Consider the following 25,622-nt stretch of genomic DNA (forward strand, 5'->3'; position numbering starts at 1 on the left):
AGTGCTGCTTAAACCAACATTACTACTACTGCAGAAATGCACATGGAACCACAGCCTAAACGTGCTATTTTAAGTACCCTTGTAAATCCCTCACCTGTCACAGTGCCTATTAAAAGAATTGATACTACTAAAGCAAGGATTATATCACTCCTGCTTACCGATGCAGCCCAATTTTGGCTCATTGTTTCCTTGTTCTGGTTGTTCTTGTCTTATAATTAGATTGTGAGATACTCAGAACATCATCTTTTTGCCTGCTTGAGAACAATCTGACTTCTACTACATTCAGTGCAAATTTTACCTTGGATTCAAAAGGAATTGGATCATGTCTGTTAGGATACCATTTCCCCCAGATACTAGTCATTCTGGGTTTTTTGTTTAAGAAGGGCACTCCTTCAGAGCAGCTTTGGATCACTGAGAAACATCCTTCTGCAAACAATTCTATTTTTCTTATCATAATTTCTCTAACAGCTCTTTTAAAGAATCATGGGTCGTGATTTTTAATTAAAAAATTAATTTCAATCTCTCACTTGTAACAAGTGGCAATTCTAAAATCACTGGGGCTTTAGAACATGAGGTGAGCAATACTGCTAAACAGATGGAGTCATAAAGGAGAGCTACATCACACGTAAATTAAACTGATCTAATTGCACTAACCATACTGACTCCATTCGTACTGCTGAAAGTTTGTTTTTCATACTAAGTTCACTCACATTTGACTGCATATGAGGCACAGCATAGTCATCAACCAACAGGAGAAAATCTGCTGAAGTTAGCAAAATATAGACATACTATATACATGAAGGAACTGAACACATTCAGGGTTCCTTTTAATAAGAAATGTAAAGGTCCTTGAGACTTAACTGAAGCAAAGGGCCAATGAAACAGATGTTGCAGTTAACTGAAGCTGTATTATCCAAAGAATTAACTCTCCTTCAAATATAAATGGAAATTTTCCATTGAGCTATGAAAAACGTTTTGCAAGTCTACAGTTCTCCCTACTCCAAGATACTGACACAAATACTTGATAATACAATTGTGTCTTCCTGATTCCACTAAACAATAATTTCCACAGTTGTGTTCATGTATTTGCTGTTGTCTCTACAAAAGGGAGATTAAAATAGGAGTACAACTATAGGGAAATACAGGAAAGAACATCTGCAGAGGTAGAAAAAGTAAGGTGTTTTTAATGAATAAGTAATATATTTAATTTATCCTTTCATTCAGGGACCCTTGCAATACAATATTTAATCAAAAAGTGATCGCTTTTTTACTGTGCGCTATCAGTAGTCTTGATACCACATAAGGGTATCAGTCCTAGCTCTGAGACTTACACTGAACCTTACAAATATCTGTCCCAGTGGAGCAAACAATTTATATTTGTGTCTGTATCATAAACTTTTGCAATTTATATTTTTATAAATGTTGGTGTTAAATAATGTAGGATGGTAAAAAAAAAAAAAAAAAGAAAAAGCCAGAATTCACTACCTGGAGAAACTATTTTCCCAAAAGCAACAGAAGGTGTCACTGCTAACTGATTTTAAACAAATGAATCCCATAACTGAAAAACACTGCCTTTGGTTTGAAAGAAACTTGAAAGTTGTTTGAGAGAGAACTGGGTTCCCTTCTCAAGTATTCTCCAGCTCCAAACATAAACATTAAATTCTAAAATGGAAAAGACTATCTAATTCTTCTCCTGTTTGCTACTATTCCCTGCAGCTGTTTCACCTCAGGCTATGATTCACAGTCAATGCTAGAGAAGTTTAGGCCAGTATTTGGACAGAAACTCTCCAAGGGCTTTTTAACCCATTACTATTAGAGCTCTAGCAAGTGGGGATTTTGTCTTCATGATAATTCAAGAGCCAGGCAAAAATTATGACCATAAGGATGCTAGAAAAACCACTTCCAACAAGAAATGTAGAACTGAGTCTCTAAGTAGTTTGTGGCAGTGAAAACTTTCTGTAGCCTGCATTTTAGCTTGGATAATAACTGTCTCTCTAAACTTGCGATATCATTTTAACTCTATGTGGCAGTCCTCACTCCCTTGTCTTATGTGATACTGTAGTGTTGCTATTCTGTGTTAAACAGCTGTTACATCCCATGCCAGAGATGGCTGCATAACACTGACGGGTGAGGTGTTATTTTCTAAATATACATACACACAGCTTTTGAAGTACTTCATGGACGTTTGCAAGTCTCCCCATAAATTCATAGATATCTATAAGTGAGGCTAATATAAAACACATTTCCCCTCCCACACCAGTAGCTTGGTAAGCTTAAATTTAGATGCCTGGAGCACTGCAGGAACTCACATATTTTTCCCTCTGGACTTCCCTTCCCTAGAGGTCTCGCCGTGAGGAAGCCTGGGCTGCAGGCACCGAGGGCCGTGGTCCCACAGGGTCATGGCCGCTTGCCCCGTAGCTGAGGGCCTATGCTCTGAGCTACTTATTGGATGTGAAGTAATTGGCAAAGCTGTAATGAAAAAAAAAAAAAAATATGTAAAGCCCGTGGCTTTTAGCCACCACGACTGCATGTTTAATAGCTGCATCCAAGCACTCTCTGCAGGCTCCCAGCCTGACGAGTCCAACACAGCCTCTTGCTTCTCTTCTTTCCCCCCCCTTCCCTTCCCAAGAGAAAGGCATCTCAGGTCACTTGAATTATTCAGCGGGGTGTTTTTAACCATCTCAAGGGCTTTGCTTCTGCCGTGCAGCTCCTACGGAGATCTGGTTTGTGGGTTTATTTTATTTATTTTTATTTTTTTTTTAGCACACGGGGTGGAGTTGCTCCACTTCCCTGGCAGAAGGAGGAGAAAAAGCACGGGGGGGGGGGGAAGGCGAGAGGGGTGGCTCGGCGTGTGGAGGGGAGGGGAAAGGCCGTCAGGCCCCGCCGTGGCCGCCACACCTGCGGGCCGCGCTGCCCCCTCAGCCCCAGCCCTGTCAGCTGAGGCCACTCACCGGGTCGCTCTAACGCAGCTCTCTCTGTCTCTCCCCACCCCTCCATCCTCCTCTCCCTCCTGCTCCTCATTCATTCTTCCCCCTTTCCCGCCCCCTCCCCGTTGCAGGCGGAGCGGGCCCGGCAGGAGGCGGAGCGGGCCGCCGCACGTCCCCCGGCCGGTCGGCCGGCCCCCCCGCCATGGGTCGGAAGCGCTGCGTGGGGGGAGACGGCTCCAAGATGGCGGCGGGTTGCTGCGGGGTGAAGAAGCAGAAACTCTCCAGTTCCCCTCCCTCGGGCTCGGCCGGCCCGGGAGGCGGCGGCAGCGGCTCCCACTGCGGCGGGGCGGCGGCGGCGGGGGGCGAGCCGGGGGCGCTGCCCCCGCCGGGGGGCCCCCGCCTCAACGGCCTTGGGGGTCTGGCGGGGGGCGCCGCCGGCTGCGCCCTCTCCCCGCCGCTGCCGCCCAGCTGCGGCGGGGGCCCTGCCGGCCTCTCCCCACCGGCCGCCTCGCTGCTCTCCTCCCCCGGCGCCGGCTCCGGCGGGCCCGGCTGCAGGAAGATGGTGGTGTCGGCCGAGATGTGCTGCTTCTGCTTCGATGTGCTCTACTGTCACCTGTACGGCTACCAGCCCCCGCGGAGCCCCCGCTTCACCAACGACCCCTAGTGAGTATCGCCGCCGCCGCCGCCGTGCCCCGGCCCGCCGCCCCAAGCCCGCCCTCGTGGGCGCCTCGTGCGTGCCCGTTCCGCCCGGCTCCCCCGGCCGGGTGCCCTGCCGGCCCCCGCCTCCTCGCCCGGCGCCTTCCCCGCCGCCGCCCGGCCCCTGTCCTCGCCTGGCCCCGCACGGCCCGCCTTGTCCCGGGGCCTGGCCCGCGGGCGCCCCCGCCGTGCGGGCGCCGGCCGGGCTCCCCGGCGTGCCCTGGGGGCCGCGCTGCCCTCCCGCGCCCGCCTCGCCCCAGAGAGCGCGCCGCTCCGCGCCGCCCGGCGGCGTGCCCCCCGTGGCCGGTCGCACCGTGAACCCCTGCGGGCCCCTCTTGGCCCGCCGTGCACTGGACTCTCTAGTGGCATCTCCCCCCGCGTTCCCTGACCCGCCGGGCCAGGCCTGCCCCGGCAGCGCCCCGCTCCCAGCAACCCGCCTTTGTGCGGGCGCGTTGTGCCGGGCTCCGCGGGGACCTGGCTTCGCGGCGACACCCAGCTGCGAGCGCTTCACGCAGCGCCCCGCGGTCAGCGCCCTCTTCCCCGCGCCTGGTTTGTGTTCGGTAGCTCCCCAATGGACCCGCTCCGTGCGCGTTTCACCAGGAGTCCTTACTGGGACCCTTCACTCGGCAGCCTCTCTCTGCCCCTGTGTTCTGCACGAGTGTGGGCCTCTACTCCACCGGTGTTGGATGGTGAGTACCCAGTGTAAGAGACCTGTCGTGCGGATCCTGGGTTTGTGAGCACTGGTGTACCAGTACGTTCCCTGTGCCAGGCACTTGTAACGCTACTTAGGTCTCAAACTATGCAGAGACCATGCTTTGTAACGAGCCCTGAAGATTACCCAATGTTAGACATCCCGAGACCCTGAGTAATCCACCACGTCAAAGTCCCAGAGTTTTGAACAGATCACATGCCCACCTGTTACTCTCATTGCCCTCCTCCACCTCCAAAGCCTCCTTGGAAGAGCATCCACCAAGGGCTTGCTTCCTTCCCATCCCTGGCCACTCTTGTTCAGCGTTTGTCTTGAACCCCATGCCCTCCTGCTTTTGGAAGTGACCCACCAGGACGGTGTTGCCCCGCATGTCAGCACCTGCAGCCTGCCTGCACCGGGTGACCAGGCGTGCTGTTGCAGATAGAGTTCAGACACTTCAGGGAGTAACTTTTCTCTGATGGCAAGTTACTTCTTCTCAGTTGGGATGAGCTAATGGAGTCGCTGCATGTTCCAAATCTGCTTGAATGCAAAGTTAATGTAAGGAGTTGTTGAAATTAAGTTTCTGCTGTTTCACTTTGCTTTAGAAGGGATGGAGCTTATGTGGTGAGTTTCCAGGCTTCAGCTGAGACTCGAGTGCATTGGTCCACCAGAGTGCATGTCACTTGTTTCCTCTTAACGTATAGCATGACTATCAAATCTGTGAGAACCTGTACTTTATTGGTACTTAATGAATACAGTTTTTTGTGTGTATGTCCTAGACCTTTGTGCACCCTCACCAATGCAAATGACTATCATGCAGTCTTGTATTTCATTAATGAGATGTAGTATATGCTTCTGTGTTTAAAATACTGTAATGTATTAATGATCTTATTTGGAGTCCTTGCTGTTCTAACACCCAGGATCTATACATCTCTTGCATACTTTCAGCTGCTGTCATGACAACCCAGCTCTGTGGATTCCTACTTAACCTGCCACCCCAGCAAGTCTTCCCTATATGCTCTTCATAACTCCTATGTGATTACATCAGAGTACCAATAATGAAAGGAGGGCAGGGAGACTCCACTGTGAGTTTCTTTACCGAGGTCTTTTGTAAATCCATGTCTGTCCTTTTGTAGATACCAACTGTTTAGGAACTGCTGCTCAAAGTAGCCATTTTGCTTCTCGTTGTCCTGTATCTGTTCTCCATCCCAGACCACTATAGGTTACAGCATCAGCTTTGTGCCGTTTCACTCTTTTGTTGTTGTAAAAGAGTTGAATTCTGTCTGTGTGTCTCTGTAGCAGTATTACCTTGTTCTTACTGTGTTTTTAAATTGTATTGCAGAATGTTTTGTTGAACGGATTAGTGCTATTGTCTCTGTTTTATTAGTGGAGGAAACTGAGGCTGGGGTGAAGATCTCACCACTGCAATGTTTTCCAATAAGCTCTTTGATTCCTCTTAGTAACCAGTAGTTCGCTTCACCTTTCTTCTCCCACTTCTTTCTTTAACAAGAACACAATAGTAAATTAAGTAAAACAATTTGTATTTTTCCAAAATTCATTATGTGTGCTTAAGTGTTCTTCAGATTCAGTTGCTAGGCCTGGTGAAAAGTTGCTGCGTCAATGGACTTCTGAAAATGGCGCTACCATTAAAATTAGTGATATAATTTCCGCTTGCTCCCATGCTTGTGCCAGCATGCACGGTTATACAGATTGAGAAATGATCTAATCATAACTTTATTTTTTTCCCTGATTAGTTTTCACAGAGATTGGTTCTCTCTAGATTGTTGCATGGCTTCACAAACACTTGTGCCTGCACAAGTGTGAGGTGGGAATAAGCAGACAGATGGCAGAACTGCTGCTTTCAGCAGCCTTGTGAACTGATTATGTTTGTGCACTTGGGGAAGCAACTTGGAAAAAGTTCTTCAGTATTACATGTAAAATTCTAGGTCGGTGAATAAACTGCTCCAGCTAGGTGTTCAGAGGAGGCATGACTTCTAGCATTCAAAAGACTTGCAGGCAGGCTTAGTGATAACTGGGTAGCTCACAAAGATATGATGTTGTCTTAGAGGCTGAGCTTTGTCCTGTACTGCAAAAAAACCTGAAGAGAACCGTCATTTTTCAGTGAATGTGTGTTGTAGCTTTCTGCCTGGCATCCTTTTGGAGGTTTTGTCTGTAGACCAAAATACCTATTCTAAGAGTAGGACTCTAAAGTAGGAGTTTGGACGTGAATTCTAGAAATATTTTTTTTAATTATGTTAATTATAGTGAGGATGAAAGACCCATAAGTGGGTATCCTCATACAAGCATGACTCATATTCCTTGCAGGTCTTTGAACAATGAAACTGGGCACGATCAAAGAAAAGCAGGTGGCTGAATCACTTAGGCAAGGGGTTCTGGTGTGTAGTCTTTTGAACAAAATCTGCTTGTGACACCTCCGGATTTTTGTAACTTTTTGATGCCAGGATGAAGAGCACGGCAGGGCTCGAAGGGAAGGAAATTTGGAGCAGTTAGTAGGAATGATATGCCTGTTTTGAAAGGGTACAGGTTTTGGACTCTAGCACAGCCCATACATGGATGAAATAGTTGGCATTTTCATATCCCTGACTAGTTCCTGAAGCACAGGGTATGGGGTGTTGGTCAAGGGTCTTGCTAGGGAGCTGCTGGGTTGGAGAGAGTGACTCATGGAGTCAAAAAAAAAATAGCTGGAAGATACTGAATCTAGCAGTGTTTTGGTGAGAATAGGCTCAGCACATCCTTCCAGGCACAGGCATCCTCTTGTCGGCTTCCATGGATCTGCCAGCATTTTATTCTATCACTGTCTTAATTAAAGAGCTTTCTTCTACCTATAATTTCACTTTGACTTGCTCTCTAAGCCACCCCTTCCCTTCTTCATGGGGTATGCTCTGCAGGGCATGTGCTTTCCCCTTGCTTCTACCAGTGTAGTGGCTCTCAAACTATAGGTGCAGAAGGAATGTAAAAAATTATCCTGGAGGTGTGGAAGCTGATACAAAGTTTGAAAATTGCTGCCCCAGACAAAAATTACCACTTACACAAAGTGTCATTCAAACACTGTTTTTGAACCTGTTTGATGAGTAAAGTTATGGAACATTGCAGTTGATTAAAAGCAGTTTTCTTAGAAGTGGCAACAGAAATAAATTCTAAGGGCATGCAGGAAGAGTTGTAAAAACGTTTTACCTCTCGTTTAAGGAGAAGGGAAACTGAGTAGCCTTTTTTTCCTCTTTTTCTTACCTTTCTGACAAATAACTCGCATCCCTTTATTTCCTTTCTGGTTTGGTCTTGTGCACACACCCTGTGCCTGTGATCAGTAGAAATAATACCATGTCCTGCCTTCCATTGTGGAAATGGAAAAGGGCCACCCACCAGTGTGAAAGGGCTCAAGGTTCATGCTACTCACTACTGTTTTTTTCTAGTAGGAAAGTGTTTGAGTGGAAATGCAAGCATGTGCAAGAAGGTTGTGACAGGATGGGAAGGGTAAGTGTGTGAAGAGGAGTTCAGTTGAAGCTGTGCTGTGGGGAATGAGGAGGAGTTTTTTTTATAAAGATTCTCACATCTCTGCTCACTCTAAAGGTTTCCCTTGGCACACAGAAATCACCCTTCTGAGTTTTTGATCCTGCACAGTGTCTGCCTCAAGCTCTTCAGCTTGCCTACTTAATTTTAATGTCTTCATATTTGCGGGGAAGACATTGTATGGCAATCCAGCAGGTTAATTCATTTGCCAGTTCTTTGCTTCTTATAGTCCCTTCCCGAAGGTTGCCTGCTAATGAACAGGATTATTTCAGTGGTGACCACCCATACTTGACACAATTTGTAAGGAGAATTGTTTGCTCTGCCCCTGTCATCTGGTACCTGGTAACCAAGCACAAGATTTTGCAGCTGGAATGGCTAATGCTGTCCGTGCCCTGCTTCCCATTTGGCTGAGGAGCTCTTGAGAAAGATGTTTACCACGAGTGCCTTGCATCAAATGTGTAGATGATGGCTTGTTCATATCCTCCTCATCTGGCAGCGCGGGGCTGTGCCAGAGGCATTAAATGGTGTGTATAGCTGATCTGCGTACCTGTAGTAGTAGATCTGGTGCTTTAGGGAAGCAGCAGACCTGCTGTGCCTGCACAGGCTGCCAGCGCTGCGTACGCGCGGAGGCTTCAGCCGTCAGACAGAAGCGTTACTGGCAACCACATTCTTTGCTGCAGGAATAATCTGTGTGGCTTGACTGTCTTCTGTGATTGAAGGCCTCTGGATTAAAATACGTGCTAGGCGATATCCAGTCTTGACCTAAAGACTTAGCTTGGAAATCCATCAGTTCTTTCTTCATTGATGACTTTTAGTATTTTGCAGCAACTGTTCCATTTGGCTACAGGACAGATACAGATGTGCTGTGGTGTCGATGTGCCAGACTTTTGTATTTTATTGTGTTTTCAGGTCTAAGATCTGTCAGTTTACATATTGTAGAAGGGTGTGGGGTAGCAGTACTACATTACCTTAATTCTTCATTACTGAAGTTTGGAGACATTGCAATTCAATACAGATAAAAAATGTGGAGCTAGCTAATCTTGAACCCATTAGTTTTCACACTCTCAAAGAAAGTTGTGATTCTGCTCAGAGTGAGTATAACTTGACTGCAGTAAAGAAACGGTTCTAGGGTTTGGTAACTGGCCACCCAATTTTTTGCCTTAGTTACTGTGTCTTGATACTATGTTGGCACTAGTGGTGATGACTTGCTAGTAATTTAGATTGAATTGGTTTAAAATCTTCCCGTACAGTCCCAAAGCTGATTTTTTTCCAAAATGATAAATTACTGTCTGATGCTTTCTTTTAAGGCATTGAGGAAAGATTAGGCTTGTCTGTAGGTGTATACATATGCTTACACATCTATGTATAACACATAAAAATGTTATAGCTTGCAAGTTCATGGAATTATATGCTTTTCTCAATTTCTTGTTTCTTGGCTGCAGCCTAACTTCCTGTTTTAGTCTCTACAACTTACTGTAATGTTTAAAGTTGGAGCCTTGTGCTTGACCCCTTGCTTGCCTTGGTATATTTTTGTTATAATTTTTTAATGTGTTTATATATATTATATATATGTTTCTTTACAAATATTTTTGTGAAACTTTGCCTGGAAGCTTACCAAAGTATGAATTTCATATTGTCTTAAAAAAGCCAACGTCCTTCTTCCACAGTCTCTACTCGGAGTTCAGCTATACCTATTGACATTACTATTCCTGATGGCAGAAGTCTGAAATTTTGTTATTTCTCTGCAAGACTTAGCTGTATGTCAGTGGAGATGTACTTGTGTAGCAGACTCTGTGCAATAATTTGTATGTATTGTCACACTCAGTAACATTACACAACAGCTATAATGATTGCTTGGTCACGGCTAAAGATCAACACCAGTCACACAAAAAACCCACAGCAATGAAACACGCAGACAGGGAAGTTTTCTGTCATGTCTGTGTGTCTGACTTCATTCTGGTTTTCATGTGTATGTCATGTGGTTTTGTATAAACTTCAGTATTTTCTTCTGACTTAACACAGTCTTTACTGTTGAATATTGAATGTTGGAATATGAAGTGGTGGTTCTTTCAGTGGCATTCTATAGTAGACATTTTTAACATACAGTGCAGTAGAAAATGTGTATTTTGGCTGGTGTTGGAAGTACTCAGCAGGGAATTCCCAGCATATTTGAAAGCAGGACTGGTGAATGCATCTTGGTACAGTAGAGGAGGAAAAGGGATGAAACTGCATGGCTTCAGAAAGAACTTACCTTTACCAGTAGGTTAGTCTTCCCATATGATTGGTGAATGGAGAAAATATTACTATCATAAACTCCAAATTAGGTCAACTATTTGAGGGCTTTTTCCTTCACAAGCTCATTTTAGTGATGTCCAAATGAGGTAGTTTCTATTAGTACAGGAGCTGACATCATAAGACAGTCTTAAGGACGGACCTTGGTTTTGTTTCTTCAGCTAAAAGCAGTCACCACGAAGTTATAATAAATGCTCTGAATCACTGCAACACTAGTTTTGCAGAAGTTAATTGTTCTTCCATCCCTTGTAGAGTGAGGACGAGTCAGCAGCCACCTCTCCCTCTGCCATCAGTCTGGTTATTCATTTTTATTGCCTCCTTTATTTTAGTTACATTCATATCACATTTTCTTTTATTCTATCTTGTACTGAAGATAACTTCCTGATAAAGATTGCTGTGGATTTTGCAAATTCAAATTTTGACATTGTTTTTGACATTATATATTCCTATTTAACCTGTCTGCCTGTGAGAAGAATATGTTTTGGGTCTGGAGTTGACTTGCATCTTAACTCCTAATATTATTTGCTAGCAATTCTTGAGAAGCTAATGATTTAAGAATGCAAATATTTTATGTGGAGTTACTAAAAGAGTGCAAAGCTCTGCCTCTTCAGTTGTGAGTTAAACATGTTGTTTCTTATGACATCTTTGTAATCGTAATGTCATCTAGTATTGTATGCTAAAACAAGTGAAATCTAATGTTGGCACTTTTTTGTTATATCTGTTAAGAAGCAAGTAGGCATCATCTAAGTGTATGGATAGTTCTGTTATCAAGCTCTAAATATCCTTTTAACCGTTCATCTCCAGATAGATGAGGAGTAGTTGCTGTTGTTGACAACTATGAGATAACCAGGAAATAAATTTTTGGAAGACCAGGCTAGCTCAGTTCACTTAGTTTACAGATCTAAGCTGTGACCAGTCAATGAACGAAACGTATCTAGTCCATAGTTTTTGGTTCTCTCAAGGCTCATGCCGTAGTTAATGAGGCAAGCTCGGTATGCCAAGCTGTCTATTTTTACGTTAAGTACCTGTTTACTGTTAACTGCAGGTTTTTCCATAGCATCAAATTATTGTCTTCAGAAGTAGAAGTGCTGGTATGCTAACACAGAAGTTTGGCCATATACTACTGGTTTCTGTGGTAAGAGTCTCTATGGAAAGAAGGAAAGATGCAAATTATTTAAAAATAATAGTAGACTCATCAGAGTTTGGCCAATACAGAAACTGTTGCTAAGCTGGAGGCCAAAACAAGTCCAGTCAGGACCTGACCCTCATTAGCCAAGCATTATGAAAATGCTTGACCTCTTTTATGATGTTTATGCTCCTATGGAATGGGGTATTATAGTGGTACTCAGTTTAGCATTGCAAAGTTTGCATTTAAGTAACAAGGTGGGGCAGCTCTACTGCAGTTAATTCACAAATTCTCAAAAACACGTCCTTAATAACAAAGCACCTTAGGGAGTGCAATAGCAGTAGAATGGAATGTAGCTGTTAAGTTGGTCCTAGTGCTGCATTCAGATACCATGTAGTTAGTTAAGAATTTGAACTTGAATTGATGCATTCTCTAGATTTCCGTGCTGTGGTATACACTGACTGACCAAATGCTGTGGTGTTTTTCAGTCCAGCACTGTAAACAACAGTAGGTGTCTTTCCTGGGCAACTTGTATGAGCTTGTAGAAAGCCCTTCATTTTCATAACTGGGGTCTTGGCAAAAGGGCTCAGTGTAAAGGGCTTCATTTAAGTGGGATACCCCCCTGCTCCGCTGGCCATAAACGTTTATTCAGTGAGATATTTGTTGCATTTGTTAACTGTCCTGCTGTCCCCGTAACATATTGCACATATGTTTCTATGCCTTATAGGATATGCCTTAGGTTTTTGTGATCTGACTGGCCTTTGATAGCTTCCTGGAGGGCAGCATTTGTGAGTACATGGATACTGCTTTGCCACACTGAGTACTTGCAGCCAAGGTTATTAAAGTGCTAATTTCATGAGAATGACATTTTATGGAATGCAGAACAGCTCCACTGAGTTGTGGCAAGGTCACTGGGACAGCAGCCATATAGAGATGTGTATGTCTTCCCAGAGCACTTGTGCCTTTCTGTGTTATAGGGAGTGAGTTCTCACAATCCTTAATGCCATAGAAAAATCTCATTTTATGCCCTTCTTCCCATGAGCTTGAACTCTGTGGCATTTTTGGCAAGGTCCTGCTTAGAACTGTGGTGTTTGTAATATATGAGCCATAGACATACTCCTGTAATTTGTCCTTTGCCCCTCTGCCAGCAAAGACGTCTCCTTTCCAGGCTTCGCTGGCACATGATGGGTTCCAGCATCTGCGACACTGCCTGCTTTACAGGGTGGTACTTGGAGTCCATGTTTGAAACAGAAAAGAAAGGAGGGAAGGCTCCTTGTCATAATCCTCTTCTAATCAGCATCAGAATTACTTCTGCTTCATCCTTTCTAGAGGGTTAAATCACTTTCCTTGTTTTCCATGTGGCATTTTTTACAGAGATGAGAATTGTGTGGATGAAGCTCTAGAGTTCGTAAGTTTTAGGTGTATTGGGAAAGGTGGAAAAAAGTGTGTGATCCTCCACTAATGGACAACAGTGTGGGCCAGCTAAGTAAATGAAATGTGGTCATCTCCAGCCCCTTTTCCAGGTGACTGTAAGAATATGGTGTGGCACCCAATCCTTATTTTCCTTACACAGTGAGTGAGCACAAGTTCAGCTGCCAGTGCATGACAAGTTGCAAGGCAGTTCTTTTCTGTAAAAATAAACATGCTAAAAGATTGGCTTTTTTGTAAGATGAGGTGATAGGTAGAGGTCCCTTGTAAGCTTCATGAGGAGAAAAAAAAAATTCTAGTCCTCAGTACTTCAATTTGACTGCCACATTAAGCAGACAGTGAATGCCTGTCAGAGAAGCGCTGCACCGGCCTTCACTAAGTAGTCTTTCTGCAGAGAGAGTATTGGAGGCTGAGGAGGTGGTTGAAAAAAACCACAGAAAAGGTGTAGTCGTAGTGAGGAAAGAAGCCGTCTTCAAAGACTGCCACAGCCCCTGAAGGGAAGGGAGTAATTGCAAGTGATGTATCCCTTAAGCATGAAGGGAAAAAAAACTTCAGCCAGCCACTGGCCCAGATGAAAAACTGCAAGCCAAGCAATGGAAGGCAAGTTCTTTCGGTACAGTGTTGTATGAGCAGTTAATCCAAACTCTGAAGAACCAAATGGAAATGTAATATTAAAGCTAATCCCTATTAACATGCCGATAGAATGTGAAATTCCAGTGATTAGACTCACTCTTCCTTAAGGAATAGCAGTGTAATTCTGGCTGTGGTTCAGTTCAACTGGAACTGAAAAGTAAACAGATAGAGAAGAGGCAGGTGGCAGAAATCTCATGTGGGGTACCTGCCACCATAATATCTGAATTCCTGTAAAATATTGGGAGTAAAAGCTGAAAGAAGATAAATATTGGTGCTGTTCATTTGGAAGGCCCGCTGGATAAAATCAAATATTAAAAATAAAGGGTTATAAAGAAGGATAAATAGAATACAAATTACTTTTATTTCACAGAAAAAAGATTCAAGTGAGACAAGTATTGCTGTCTACGCTTACCATTGTGGTCTCTTTTCACCTCAAGGATGAATTACTGCGGTTTGCTGTGCTTGTGCTATATTTTAACATAGAAATCTTAAGTCACTGCAAAAAGTAGCTCCCAGTAGTACCTCTTTTTGGGAGAACATGAAATCTGTGTTTCAGGTTATTTGGTGCCAGCTGCTTTTTCTTCTTTCTTTTTTCATTTTGGAGGATTTCAAGGTGTTAGGTGGTTTTTTTTTTTTACATATGTAATGTAAGTGGCTTGGAATAACCTACTCAAAGACTGCCTACTACCCTATACCATTCTGTTAACTTGAGTGTGTTTTCTTCCTCTTTAAATGTGTCAGAGATGCTCAGCAGCAGATGAGTCTTATTTGTCAAAAGCTGAAAGTAGTTACACTATACAGGATAGACAAAGATAGGAGGAGATGATGAGCATTCTCCTGCTACAATGTGTCTTATGCCAAGTGGCTGGAAATCAGAAACTTTTGTCCCTGCTAAGTAAGTGGGCTGTTCCTGAATGGTTCCTAGTACGGTTTCTGTAATTTTTTGCAGCTTTTTTAAGAATGTCAGAATTCATAAATTGAATTATGGAGGCTATAGGTCTGATTATTTCTGAAGTTTTCACTGAAATTTTGTCTTGGTTTAAAAACAAAAAAAGTTCTTGTTCGGTGTGTCATGTCCGTCTCGTGTCCCCCCCCCAAGAAAAAGCCATTGAGACATGCTTAGATATGGTTTCATCTTAAAAGTCCATATGCTACAAATTGGACATGTGAGATTTTTTTACTCTTCTTCTGAGCAGTAGTCATCTAAATGTATGGATCACAGACATACATCCAAAAGTTAGGCAACATAAGCATAATATACTTTCTTGGTTGTCATTTTATGTAGAATGTTTAATGGAAATTGCTCTGGAGGGAAAAAACTAGAGCAGTCCAGAGTGGTCTCTGACATTTAGAGGCTAAAGTTTAGGTTTTTGGTGATGCCAGAAATTTCTTGGAAGAGGCTATTGCAGGGACATCAGTAATCTTCAGATGGTTCCACAGATAAGGCCTGCATTTTTTTTTTCAAGTGATTGGATTAGTTTAAAAAGAAAGAGATAATCTTACATAAAAACACTGATTGGCCATTGGACCTCTTAGTGTTTCTAGGGTTTTGCAGGTTCTGTTCAACTTCTCTGTATAGAAGTTATTAGAGGCGGCAAGTGTGACTTAAGGATAAATGACTGCAGTGAGGTTTGGAAGACTTGTGTTTTGTTCCTGACCATGTCATTACGGTGGACACATCTGGATGAGACCCTCAATCTCTCTGCCTTGTGTTCTTACTGAAAAACATAAGGTACCTCAATCTACTTTTCTTTGTTAAGTTAGTTGGAAGAGGGACTACAGAAATTGGCTATTGTTGTGATTGTTCTTTCTCTTGACTGGATTACCCTGCCAGGAAGCTCTTCAGACTCTGCTTAGTTATTTTTGCCTAAATCGGCAACTTGGAGGCATACTCTTCTTTTCTCCCCCCTGCCCCCCACCCCCCAACTGTTATCCATTATATCTGAAACGAATCACAGTTATATTCATGTTAGCTTGAATCCTTCAAAGGCAATTGTTGCTTCTCAATTAAGTCACAGAATTTTCAATAATTTTTTTTTTCCCCAGGATAGTTTTCTCCATTGGAGTACTCTTAGCTGCAGTATTCTCCTTCGTATTTTTAGGCTACTGTTCAGTGCATCCTTTCTCTGAGAATAGCTTAGACAGTTTGAAGTCTGCTAGCACAAGCTGAAGACAAAACCTTCCAAAAATAATTTTGCAGAATTGTTTCTGCTCTAGACATCCTGTTTGTCCTAGTCGCAGGAATGCAATTCGTTTATGGGCATTTTAGAACTGCGAGGAGAGCATGGTTACCCATTTACTGCCCTATTAGAGCCAGCAAACTATGGTTCTGTAGTGAAACAAGATTCCTTGCCTTACTGAACGTTGAAAACTGGAGATGAGCAGAAAGAGAAGGTAGGGTTGCAAGGAAGGTACTATCAGTGACTGTGTAATAGTACTTCCCCAAATATTTTTCTAGTCTTTAGCAACTTGCAGTTTGGGATGTCTTGAGCCAGAAGTGATGTCTTTTATCAGTAATTCTTCCCAACACCTTCCCTTCCCTGCCCCCAGTGGGTATATTATAATGAAACTTTAATAAGGCGAAGTTGGGAGGAAGGTCAGAATGCTGTACAGGAATGACTGAAATACTTTAGGGGCTATACTGTTAGCAATGTGATGAAAATCAGTATTTTATAGAGCAGCTTCAAGTACTTCAGGAGTAATTAAAAACTAATTCTGTAAGTTAGTTTGTTTCTCTGCTTAGTGGTTTCCAGGTATTACCAGTTGACTGCCAGTTGTCTCTTAGCCTTCATTATGCTACAGATACGTAAAAGGCAAGTGGCTATTTTAAAGAGAAATTATTCGTTAAAATAGAAAAGTATTAAATACAATTGTACAAGAAAGTGGCTGAGATCTTCCTTCTAAAACTTTATGGTTCTGCTACTCAAGAGAAAGACATTTTCTGTTTGCAGAGCAGGGCAGCCAGAGTGCCTAGAAGAAGTGTCAGATCAGCTTGCAGAGGAAGATGAGAAGAGCTAGGATGCTTTGGAGGGCCAGGACAATAGCTGAGAGGTACACCATTTGGAGGGCGGTGCATATGTATAATCTCTAAGAACTGTTAGATGAACTCTCTGTAGACAGCTTCTGATAGAAAGTGGAATAACTTATTTTTGAGCAGATTATTTGTTTCAGTTTGAGTTCAGAGATGCCCAAGTTGGTGCTCTGTGACCTGTTTAGGTCTAGCAGGATCACTAACTTAGTAGGTGGGGTTTGTTTTCTAATAAACTGTTTTGCTTTGGCAGAGAAACTTTTACTGTTCTTTCCACCCTGCTTTTGGCTTGAGTAAGAATTTATGTCTTTCTCAAGGTGGAGATGAAGAGAGGTAAATGTTGGTCAATAACAGAGTTCTGTGGGGGTAATGAATTTGGAGAATGTTATGTGTATAAATAATTTTTCACTGAATTGGAACTGAATCATAATTCAGTAATGGTTCATGTTGAACCGGGAATGGGGATATTGCTTTTCTGAACACATTATCTTTGCTGTTAGTAAAAGGCGTTGCCAAAAAAAAACCCACCAAGGAAATTACAATTCAAATGGCAAAGTATTGGTTAAGTGGTAGTTTTTTTAAACTAGTGATACTGGAGACTTTAGTACTTGACTTCAGCCAGCTAACAAAGTGGATTTTGATTTGCACAGCAATTCATGACAGCAAAGAAATGGAGCAGTTTAGGAGCACAGGTTCTACGAAAGGGAGTAACAGGGAGATGAAATGACAGGCTCACCCTGAAGTATCTGGGGAATTCAGGGCTTCCATGTTTACTTTGAGATGTCAGAAGACTTCGAATTGATAGGTTTTGAAATTGTGGTATGTGAACAATTCTTTAAGCAAAACTGGGTTTTGGTCAGTTGGTTGTTCAAAAAAATAAACCAAAAACAACCACAAAACAAGCCCAAACCAGCAAAGTGAGACAGTAGGTGATTATTGCTTCCACGACTGATATATATGTTGTTTATCAGTGTTTTTAAATGGTTGTTCTTCTGTTTTCCCTCATCTCAGTGGAGCTTTCCCCCATCAGCTGAAAGATAGCCACTGCTACCTGTGTTTTGGGCTTGGATGCAGTTGAGGGAGTAGCAACCTCTAAGGAGATAAAACTGGAAACGATGGTCAAAGGAAGAATTTGGCCTCGTGCCATGAGGTAAACTGCTGAGGTTGAACGTGCCACCTCCCGTTCACGTGTACGGTTTGGCAGAGAGCTGAGTGCTATTAGCGGGGTGGATGCCATACCAGTGGCTGTACCTGAGCAAAGTCAAGTAGGTAAATCCATGCTTTAGTTTTCAGCAGAACTTGCCAATCACAGTGTAGACCCACCTGTCACAGGTTACCAAAAGAAAAATAGGTGCCAACCTCCTGCTGTCAGGTCTGGTGAATAAGAATTGCAGCCTGGAGTCTGCTCAATGAGTGAGACAATAGTTGAATTCTTCTGCCTTGGAAGAGGTGAAAATAGGAGGCCTGGCACCTTGAAGCATTGCATTGAGAAATCCAGAAAGGCACAACTTGGACATCTCCGTTGTTTTCAAGGAATTTAGAGCCTTTTTCATAGTCCTTTAATAACAATCTAGCATTATTTTTAAAAGTGTGTTGCTTTTAAAAATAAATAAGCAGTAAGATGGTTGAATCTTTAGTCTTCTGGAATAAAGATACATCTTCAGTGGTTTGGCCTTTAGAAACTTCACTGACCAACCAATGTACCCATTTAATAACAACAAAATAATACTGCCCTTTAGGTCAGTGATTTGGTCCACAGCTGTTTTATTTCAGTTAATTCCCGGAATAATGACTGAATTATGGTTGTATGGGATCTGCTTATGGATAGTGAGTTGTTGGGGGCTTTTTGGTAGTATACCAAATACCTGTCTTTAACAAAACTAGCAACTTTATCCTATATAATTTTGTGACAGAGTTGCAGCATACAGTATTTTTAGAGAACTCCAGTGCTACTTTTGAATGGCAAAATGTAGTTGTAATTTTGTGTTAGCTTCAGAAATGTTGCATAATTTTCAAAGTTAGTTTGAAAATGTAGTTACCACTTTATGAAAGCAAAAAGCTATCTAGTGAAGGAAAACAAAACAGGAACACACAGGTTTTAATGCGTCAAAATTAAAATGCACCCTGGTTATTTTCCAGTGTTTCCAGGCTGATGAGGTTTTTGAAATTCAGTTTTGACATTTGAAGGGATCTTACTGAAGGTGTTCAGTACATAGTTATGAGAGACTGTTTGTATCTCATGTGGTGTTTGAGGAAATATTTAATTTTAGAAAGAAATGTTTGAGCTTTGTTGTGGAAACATTGTAGTCTTGCTGCTTGAGGTTAATTCTAGGTTTTCCAGAATTTTGTTTTCCGTTAGTATTGTTAGCGTTGAATAGCTGACTATCTTATGCAGTGTTTTTCTATCCTGTGAGCCACTTGAATGACATTATAGAACTGGACTGTAGTTCACAATCTGACTTCACATATCAAATCTATTGCAGGCATAATTAGTGGTATGACTTTGGTCTGCTGGTTTGGGGAACTAATGTGAGTTAAATGCAGCTTTTGGATGAGACTGCATGCCCATGGCAAACAAAACATCCTCATACATGTGCCCCACACCCGCACTTGTACTACTTGCATTGATCAGGGTATGCTTGCTGTGCTGTTTCTGCTTGATAAGTCAGCAGCAGATACTCTACTGCTTTTTGTTAGCTTATTTTTTTGCTGAGTCTTTTGATATGTTAAATGCCAGAGCTAGCTTAAGGGATTGGGTCTTGGAGGAGATGGGACCCTGGCAACCAGCTGTTATTAATTTTAGGCTGCCAAGAACTGCAGCTTAAGTTGCTTTACCCTGGATTCATTTTCTGCTCTGAGAATGTAACTGCTCTCCAGGTTGAGACCATTAGCCTGCTACTGTCTCCAGCAGTGCTAAAGATACCAGTGGAGAGAAATACTTGAGTTTCAACCATTTTGTGGACTCATCTCAGTGACTTTTTCCAACTTTTGGCACCATCAGCAGGTAGATTGGTGCCTGCAAGTACATCCAGAAGCTATGGAAGAAAAAGCAATCACATATGACAAACTTCCTGTTGTGTATTTGCTGTTTGCAGTATTGCCAATTGTTTGCCCTACATCCAATTCCCAAGTCGTCAGAGCAAGGCTTACAGGCTGGAATATAAGGCTAAAGAAGGTTATGGGATTTTTTTTTTTTCCCCTGCTGAGTTCATCTGGGTGTGTCATGGTGCTTTTAAGCAAACCTGTGCGTTGTGGTTTTAAGATGGTGAAGTTTACCAGGAGCCTGCAATATGTAGCAGGGGAATGTGCAGGCTGTCACAGAAAGTTTTGAGCCCCTTTTGGGTGGCTGAAGATTACGCTTACAAGTTTTTTCCAAAATAATCCTGATTGAACCCTTCTATAAGACTATCTGGTGTTCAACCCAGATATTCAGTGGATCCAACAGCTTAGTCCCCAAATTCAGAGCGATATGTAAGTTGGCACCAGCTGGGGGGAAGAGTTGTGGTCTTGGGAGGATTTTCTTTCATGGAAGCTGTGCATACTCTTTCCAGCAGACTGCGGTTGTCTATGTGCACAGTCATCTGATCTTCTATTTATTTTGCAGGGATGGAAATCACATGTGCTTTTCTTGTAGTGCCGTTTCTTCAGGGTCTTTTGTGTGTACTGGAGTTACACTGGCAACCTGTTGCCCAGCACTTCTTCAGTTTCAGGTTTAGAACTGTCCTGTAAATGCCTGGTCTAGGTGAACTATGTCTAACGTGTCTATTCAGCCTAATGCCTCCTCTGTATTCAAATTGACTTAGTCCCTGTGACCTATATACTATAAAGATAGCTGTGAAAGTCTCCCCAGTCACTTTACCAGTAAAGACTGGGAACAGTGTTCAGTGAGCTTCTCTGCACTGGTGCTGTCATCCCTGTACCTCTTTTTCATCTTGGTCTGCAAGAGATCCCACTGTTTTTTCTACTTGACTTCCTGATTTTGGTGCAGTTAAGAAACTTTGTAGGTGCTACCCAAACATTTTTAGTTCTTAGTTTTGACCTACCATGTGTAATCTCTTCTGTTCTCATTAGGCAAGCTTTCTGTTTTTAAAAGCTGACCTCTCTCTGATGCTTCCCTATGCCTCCTTAACTTCCCTATTCAGTCATACGTGTAGGCATTTGTTGCTGGGGCTGAGGTATTCTTTTGACTGCTTTTGTTTTTTCTACTAACTGTAGTGGATGTTTTACCTGGTCTTTTAATACAGAATTTTGTCTGCTTTGGGTTTGGTTTTTTTTGTGGGGGATAGTGGTTTTGTTTTCTAATAGCCTCCAAGCTGTTGCAGTCTTTTTGCTGTTTGGATTGCTCCCTTTTAGCCTTGTGTGGTTTTGGGTTGGTTTGGTTGGTTGGGTTTTTTTTGAGGGGGAATGGGTTAGGAGGATTACTAATTACTTCAATTCTTTTACATTGTTCCCTTTCTTGAAATTCATTATCCATGTGCCAAATATTTTTATGGCCTGGTGTATTCAACTACAATGTTGAAATACAACTGCATTGCAGGCACAGTTACAGAGCAGCTTTACTATCGATATCCTTTAATTAGGTCTAGTGTACCGCTCAAAACCAAATAAAAAATGGCATCTTTTCATGTAGGTCCTAGCACTAATTTCCAAAGAAGCAGTCATTATATGGGAAAAATAAAATTCTCTACGTGTCATTCTGATGAGGCATAGGGTCCACTTTATATCAGGAGATTTCAGTTGCCCGCTGTTACTACCTTTCCTAAACCTGCAACTTTATAATCTCCCTGAACTGGTAATGCAGTTGATGATACATCTTTATTACTTGATTATGTGACTCCTACCATAAGAAGTTCATCGGGTTTCTCTTCTCCTGTAATACTTTATGCCATGAAATGTTTATATGTACTTCACATACAGTGCCATTCCCACCTGCCTGTTATTTGTCATTCCTGTTGCAATTGCTGAGTAAGTTGGTGGCCTCTCAGCATTACACAGTATTGATTTGTCCTCCTTTCACCAAGTCTTGGAGATGCTTGTTACTTCAAGGGTGTTGGGTGAGGCCAAGTGTTTGGGCTTCCCATGTGTTACTTCTGAAATTTCTAGCAGTAGTGTAGAAGTGTTTGTAAGTTCCAAAACTCTTATTAGCATGCCAGTCTGGCTGACTCTGGCATGACTAATGTGCATGCCTAACAAGTTCTTCCTGTTCCCATCATGCCTAAATCCTTTCCCTCTGTATCACTGACTTCCTACCTCAGCCTTCCTCTCAGGCCTCGTGTGTGAGGCAGTGTTTCAGAAAATAACACCATGAAAATCCTGAGGGTAAGTCTTCTGCCCAGTGACCTGAACTTACTCTCCAGAGCATCCATCCTCTGTTTCCATACACTACTGTTACTAGTGTGAATCCCGTGGACTACTGTTTTCTGTGCTGAATCACCAAGGAGTCAGTGTAGATGCCCTGTGAGGTTGCTACCTTTGCATCTGATGGGCAGCGTGCCGACTGATTGTCAGATGCCACAAATACAGCCAGTGTGTCTAGTAAAGTCCTCCGATAGCCCCGCCTGCTTCTTCCTAGTCTTGAAGTCTGTCTGCTACAAGGAGGATCCCTAGTTCAACAGGACACATTAATAATCAGATGGAGGGTAGATTGTTTCTAAGAGATTAGCTCTGACCCAACAGCAGAAAACATGATGAAGCATGGGAACAGAAACCAAGTAGGCAACATGAGAGCACCTTTTCCAGTGGCATTGCTAGTTACGGATTATAAAACTGCAGTGAGCTTCATATGAGGCAGTGTTTTGTGGTTGGTTTGGGGATTTTTGATACTTTTTAGATTTTTTCCTTTGTAATGAAAGCATAACCCTAAACTTGTCAGTCTTAAAATATAAAAGTGTGGTTTTTGGAAGCAAAAGTACTGTGTTGTAGACGGCATCTCTGTATCTGTGTGAACTTGTGTTTGATAAGAGACAGTGAAAGAACTGATGTCCCAAATGAGGTTCCACTTAGCCCTGTATGTTGTCTCCCAGGGGTGGCCAATGGCAGGTACTGGTGGAAGAATGTAAGAACAGGGAAAGCCTGTAGAGAAGCTGCTGTATCCTCCAGTAATTTCCTATACTAGAGCTAGTGTCTTTGTGTTTATTGGTTGTCTATTTGTATGGCTAGTGACAGTGTGTAGTAACTGGTATGATAGTTGCTCAGCAAATGACGCTTTGTCTGTTATCTTGGTGTCTGAGAGTAACTAAGGCATGTCTGCTGCGTACTAAAAATTGGGGCCTCAATTAGAGACACTGGCTGTAGGTATTACTGCATCATTCTATCACCAACTGCAGTTTATGCCTTTTCCACAGGGACCAGTGACTGGTCAGTTGTCCTGTTGGTAACACACTTCTCTGTTGCCTAAATGCTAAGTGCTTTTCTTTGTTCAAGGTTAGCATGGTTACATTTACATTATGAGCAGTTTTGTTCTGTCTTGGGCTTTGCCTAATCTGCTAAAGCAGCAGTGTGTCTGAAAGCTCCTCTGCTTTTCCTAGCAGTATAGGCTGGTCTAAGAAAAGTAATTATCTTTCTTTAAAAATCTTACTGCTGTTCCTTTTTGTTTAAGCTCTACTGCATACATTTCTTCTTGTGGGGTGCCAGATGTAAGCAGTCATCATCCTTGCCCTTTTTCACTGCCCCTTTTGCATCTTCCTTTCTTTTTGAGCTGACATCCCTGCACATGCTCCTGCGCAGTGAAACAGAGCAGAGAAACAAACTTGGTCTACGTTAAACTGGCAAAAAGGAGAAAGAGGTATTTTTAACCAGATCAGTTCCCTAATCATACATGTTTGTTCCAGAACGAGAAAGGAGGCTGTCTGGGGATGGGACTGTTGGGTGAGGCTGTTTTTATTTAAGCAACAGCTCTGAACTTCACTGTTACTCAACCATCTAAGCAGTCATTTGTGATTTAAGGGGTGGAAATACACTGAGAAGATCATCTAGTTCACCTCAAGGCATGATATCTCTGTATTTTATACCTATGCTGACTGACAGATGTCTGTCTTTGTTAAAAACATCCAGTCTCCATAGCAGACATTACTTCCCAACCAGTGAGAACTCCCTGATTTTGAATCATCTTTGTCAGTCTTAAAAGCACTGTCTTTGGTATGTCTCTTTTGTGACAAAAATACAAATTCCGTTTGGCTGTAATTCCAGCACTGTATTTAGTCTGCCTTTGAACTGTTGTCTCGTTGGTTAAATTACATGGCTAAGTTCTATACAAATAGTGCAATCTAGAGTGCATTGATTTAATAGTAATTCTTGTGATCCAAAAGATTAATTTATTCCAGCTGTAGAGTTAGTAAAGTCTGAATTAGAGGGCAAATTCAAATTCTGATGAGGCTTGTTTTTTAGTTCATCTTGCAGCATTGTCCATGAGCTTCTTAAAACCAGTACCAAAATAAAAAAGTGTTTATTAAATTTTTGAATTTATGCATTTTAAAAAATATTGCAAGTATACTCTAATATATCTTGCTATTGTATAGTTCCTAGTGTTTCAAGTCTCTTGCAAGCTACTGTTATACAGTGGACCTTTAGAATATGTAGTTTAACATGAAGAAGGATCAGTGGTTTTTAAAGGAATCATTTTGAATGTTTTGCTGAATTGCAGTCTTTCCTGTCAGCTGACACTTTGGCATATAAGTTTTGTAACATATTACTGCTATAAAAAAATCCTGTGCAGTTCCAGATTTTTCTTAGGTTTCTTCAAATATTTCTCATTCCTTTGAACTAAGTTCCATTTAAGCCGAAAACTCCTCTGTGTGTTGATTTCTCACAGGCTTGGTAAATTCTCAGTTATTGGCATAATTTTTTTGTTCAGCTGTTTATGTTATGCCCCTAGGTGGTTATGTCTCAGCATGCATTGTGCATTTGGCAACTAACGAAAAGCATTTTAAAGGTCCAAATGGATGCCTTTATCACTGTATATCTAGTGTCTCATATGTATAAAGTGTGTGAATTTAATTAACAAAGTTATTTTCCAGAACAAATTGCATACATTTCTTCCTGGTTCTACTAATTCATCTAGTATTTTGAAAGAATGTTTCTCACAGTTAGCTGAAATCATTAAAACATAAGTTATGATTCACCCATAGCAGCAGAATCCCACTTACAGCTCTAACAAAATCTTGTGTGACCTTTTAATAACTACAACTCCTGGTTTTCACTGATGTCTTGACAAACTGCTGCAGGTAATATTTCAGCAGAACAAAAAAAACCACACAAAAACAATTTATGAAAACCGAGCATCCCTGTTGCTAATGGTCGCTGACAGTTTGGGTAAAACTGTCAAGTAATCAGAAGGAAGAATTTAGTGTCTTTGTTGGCAATGAGAACAGACCTTCTTTTAAAGTAGCATGTGTACACTTTATGGGTAGGTGTTGTGTGTTAAGCTGCTGTCTGAAATCTATGCAAAACAATATTCTCTGGCTTCTGGTTTGTAGTTAATGTGCAGCAACTTCTTGCAAGCATGGAATTGCTTGCTCTCTTGTAAGAATGGAAATGGTGGTGTGCTGCTAAACTTCCAGACTTTTAGTGCCTAGAGAACGCTTTTTCTCTATCAATTTTCGAAACTGATTTTATGCCTGAATCATCCTGCTAGTGATAGAAGGAGAAATATTATACTAGTGCCTCAAAACTAATGTTTGCTGCATTTTTGTTAGTGACTTCTAAGGAGACTATTCTTATCTGATCTCTCTAGCATTGTCTTCACTATTCTTTTATAGGGTAGAAGTTCTGGGGGCCTTATGCAGCTTTCTAAAACATTTTTGGATGTGGTGTTCTTAAACATTTGGTTTTGGATATATTTTACTTCCTGAAATTTTAGGAAAAGGTTCTGCTGAATCCTTTCAAAGCATTAATGGGGGGGGGGGGAACACAAAAACACCCACAAAAAAACAAACAAAAAACCCCCAACAAAACCCAAAAAAACACTATTTGAAGGGAAATGCTTTCACTAGAAATATTTTGTCTCAACTGCAGTTACATGAGATCTTTGGTGGTACTGAAATTGTTTCAACTTTGACTTGCAAAGCTTCCAATTGTATGTTTTTAGGGTGACTGTGTTGCATCCTTTAAAATGTTTTTCTTTGACACCAGTATCTCTAATTCAGGACTGCTTGCTCCTCCCTGAGAGGAGACTGCATAGTGTTGCTGGGGGAGGATAAATAGTGCCAGTCCTCTTAAGTGCTTGTTCATTTGTTAACGTGTTTTTTAATCTGACTGCACTTGAACATGGGGTACATG

General features: G+C 42.1%; 1 protein-coding gene across 1 annotated transcript in view; it reads left to right on the forward strand.

The window, feature by feature from the left end:
* The window catches only part of AMMECR1 (AMMECR nuclear protein 1), a gene marked incomplete at its 3' end in the record, with an annotated part of 101,343 nt that overhangs the window by 23,230 nt on the left and 52,491 nt on the right, over positions 1–25,622 (forward strand). The window contains exon 2 of the mRNA XM_082004363.1: positions 3,059–3,590. Within this exon, the coding sequence (XP_081860489.1) occupies positions 3,059–3,590 (532 nt within the window). The remainder of the gene's footprint in view (positions 1–3,058; positions 3,591–25,622) is intronic.

Source organism: Phaethon aethereus, assembly GCF_964289735.1.
Source record: "Phaethon aethereus genome assembly, chromosome: 10".
In the NCBI taxonomy this organism is placed as follows: Eukaryota; Metazoa; Chordata; class Aves; order Phaethontiformes; family Phaethontidae; genus Phaethon; species Phaethon aethereus.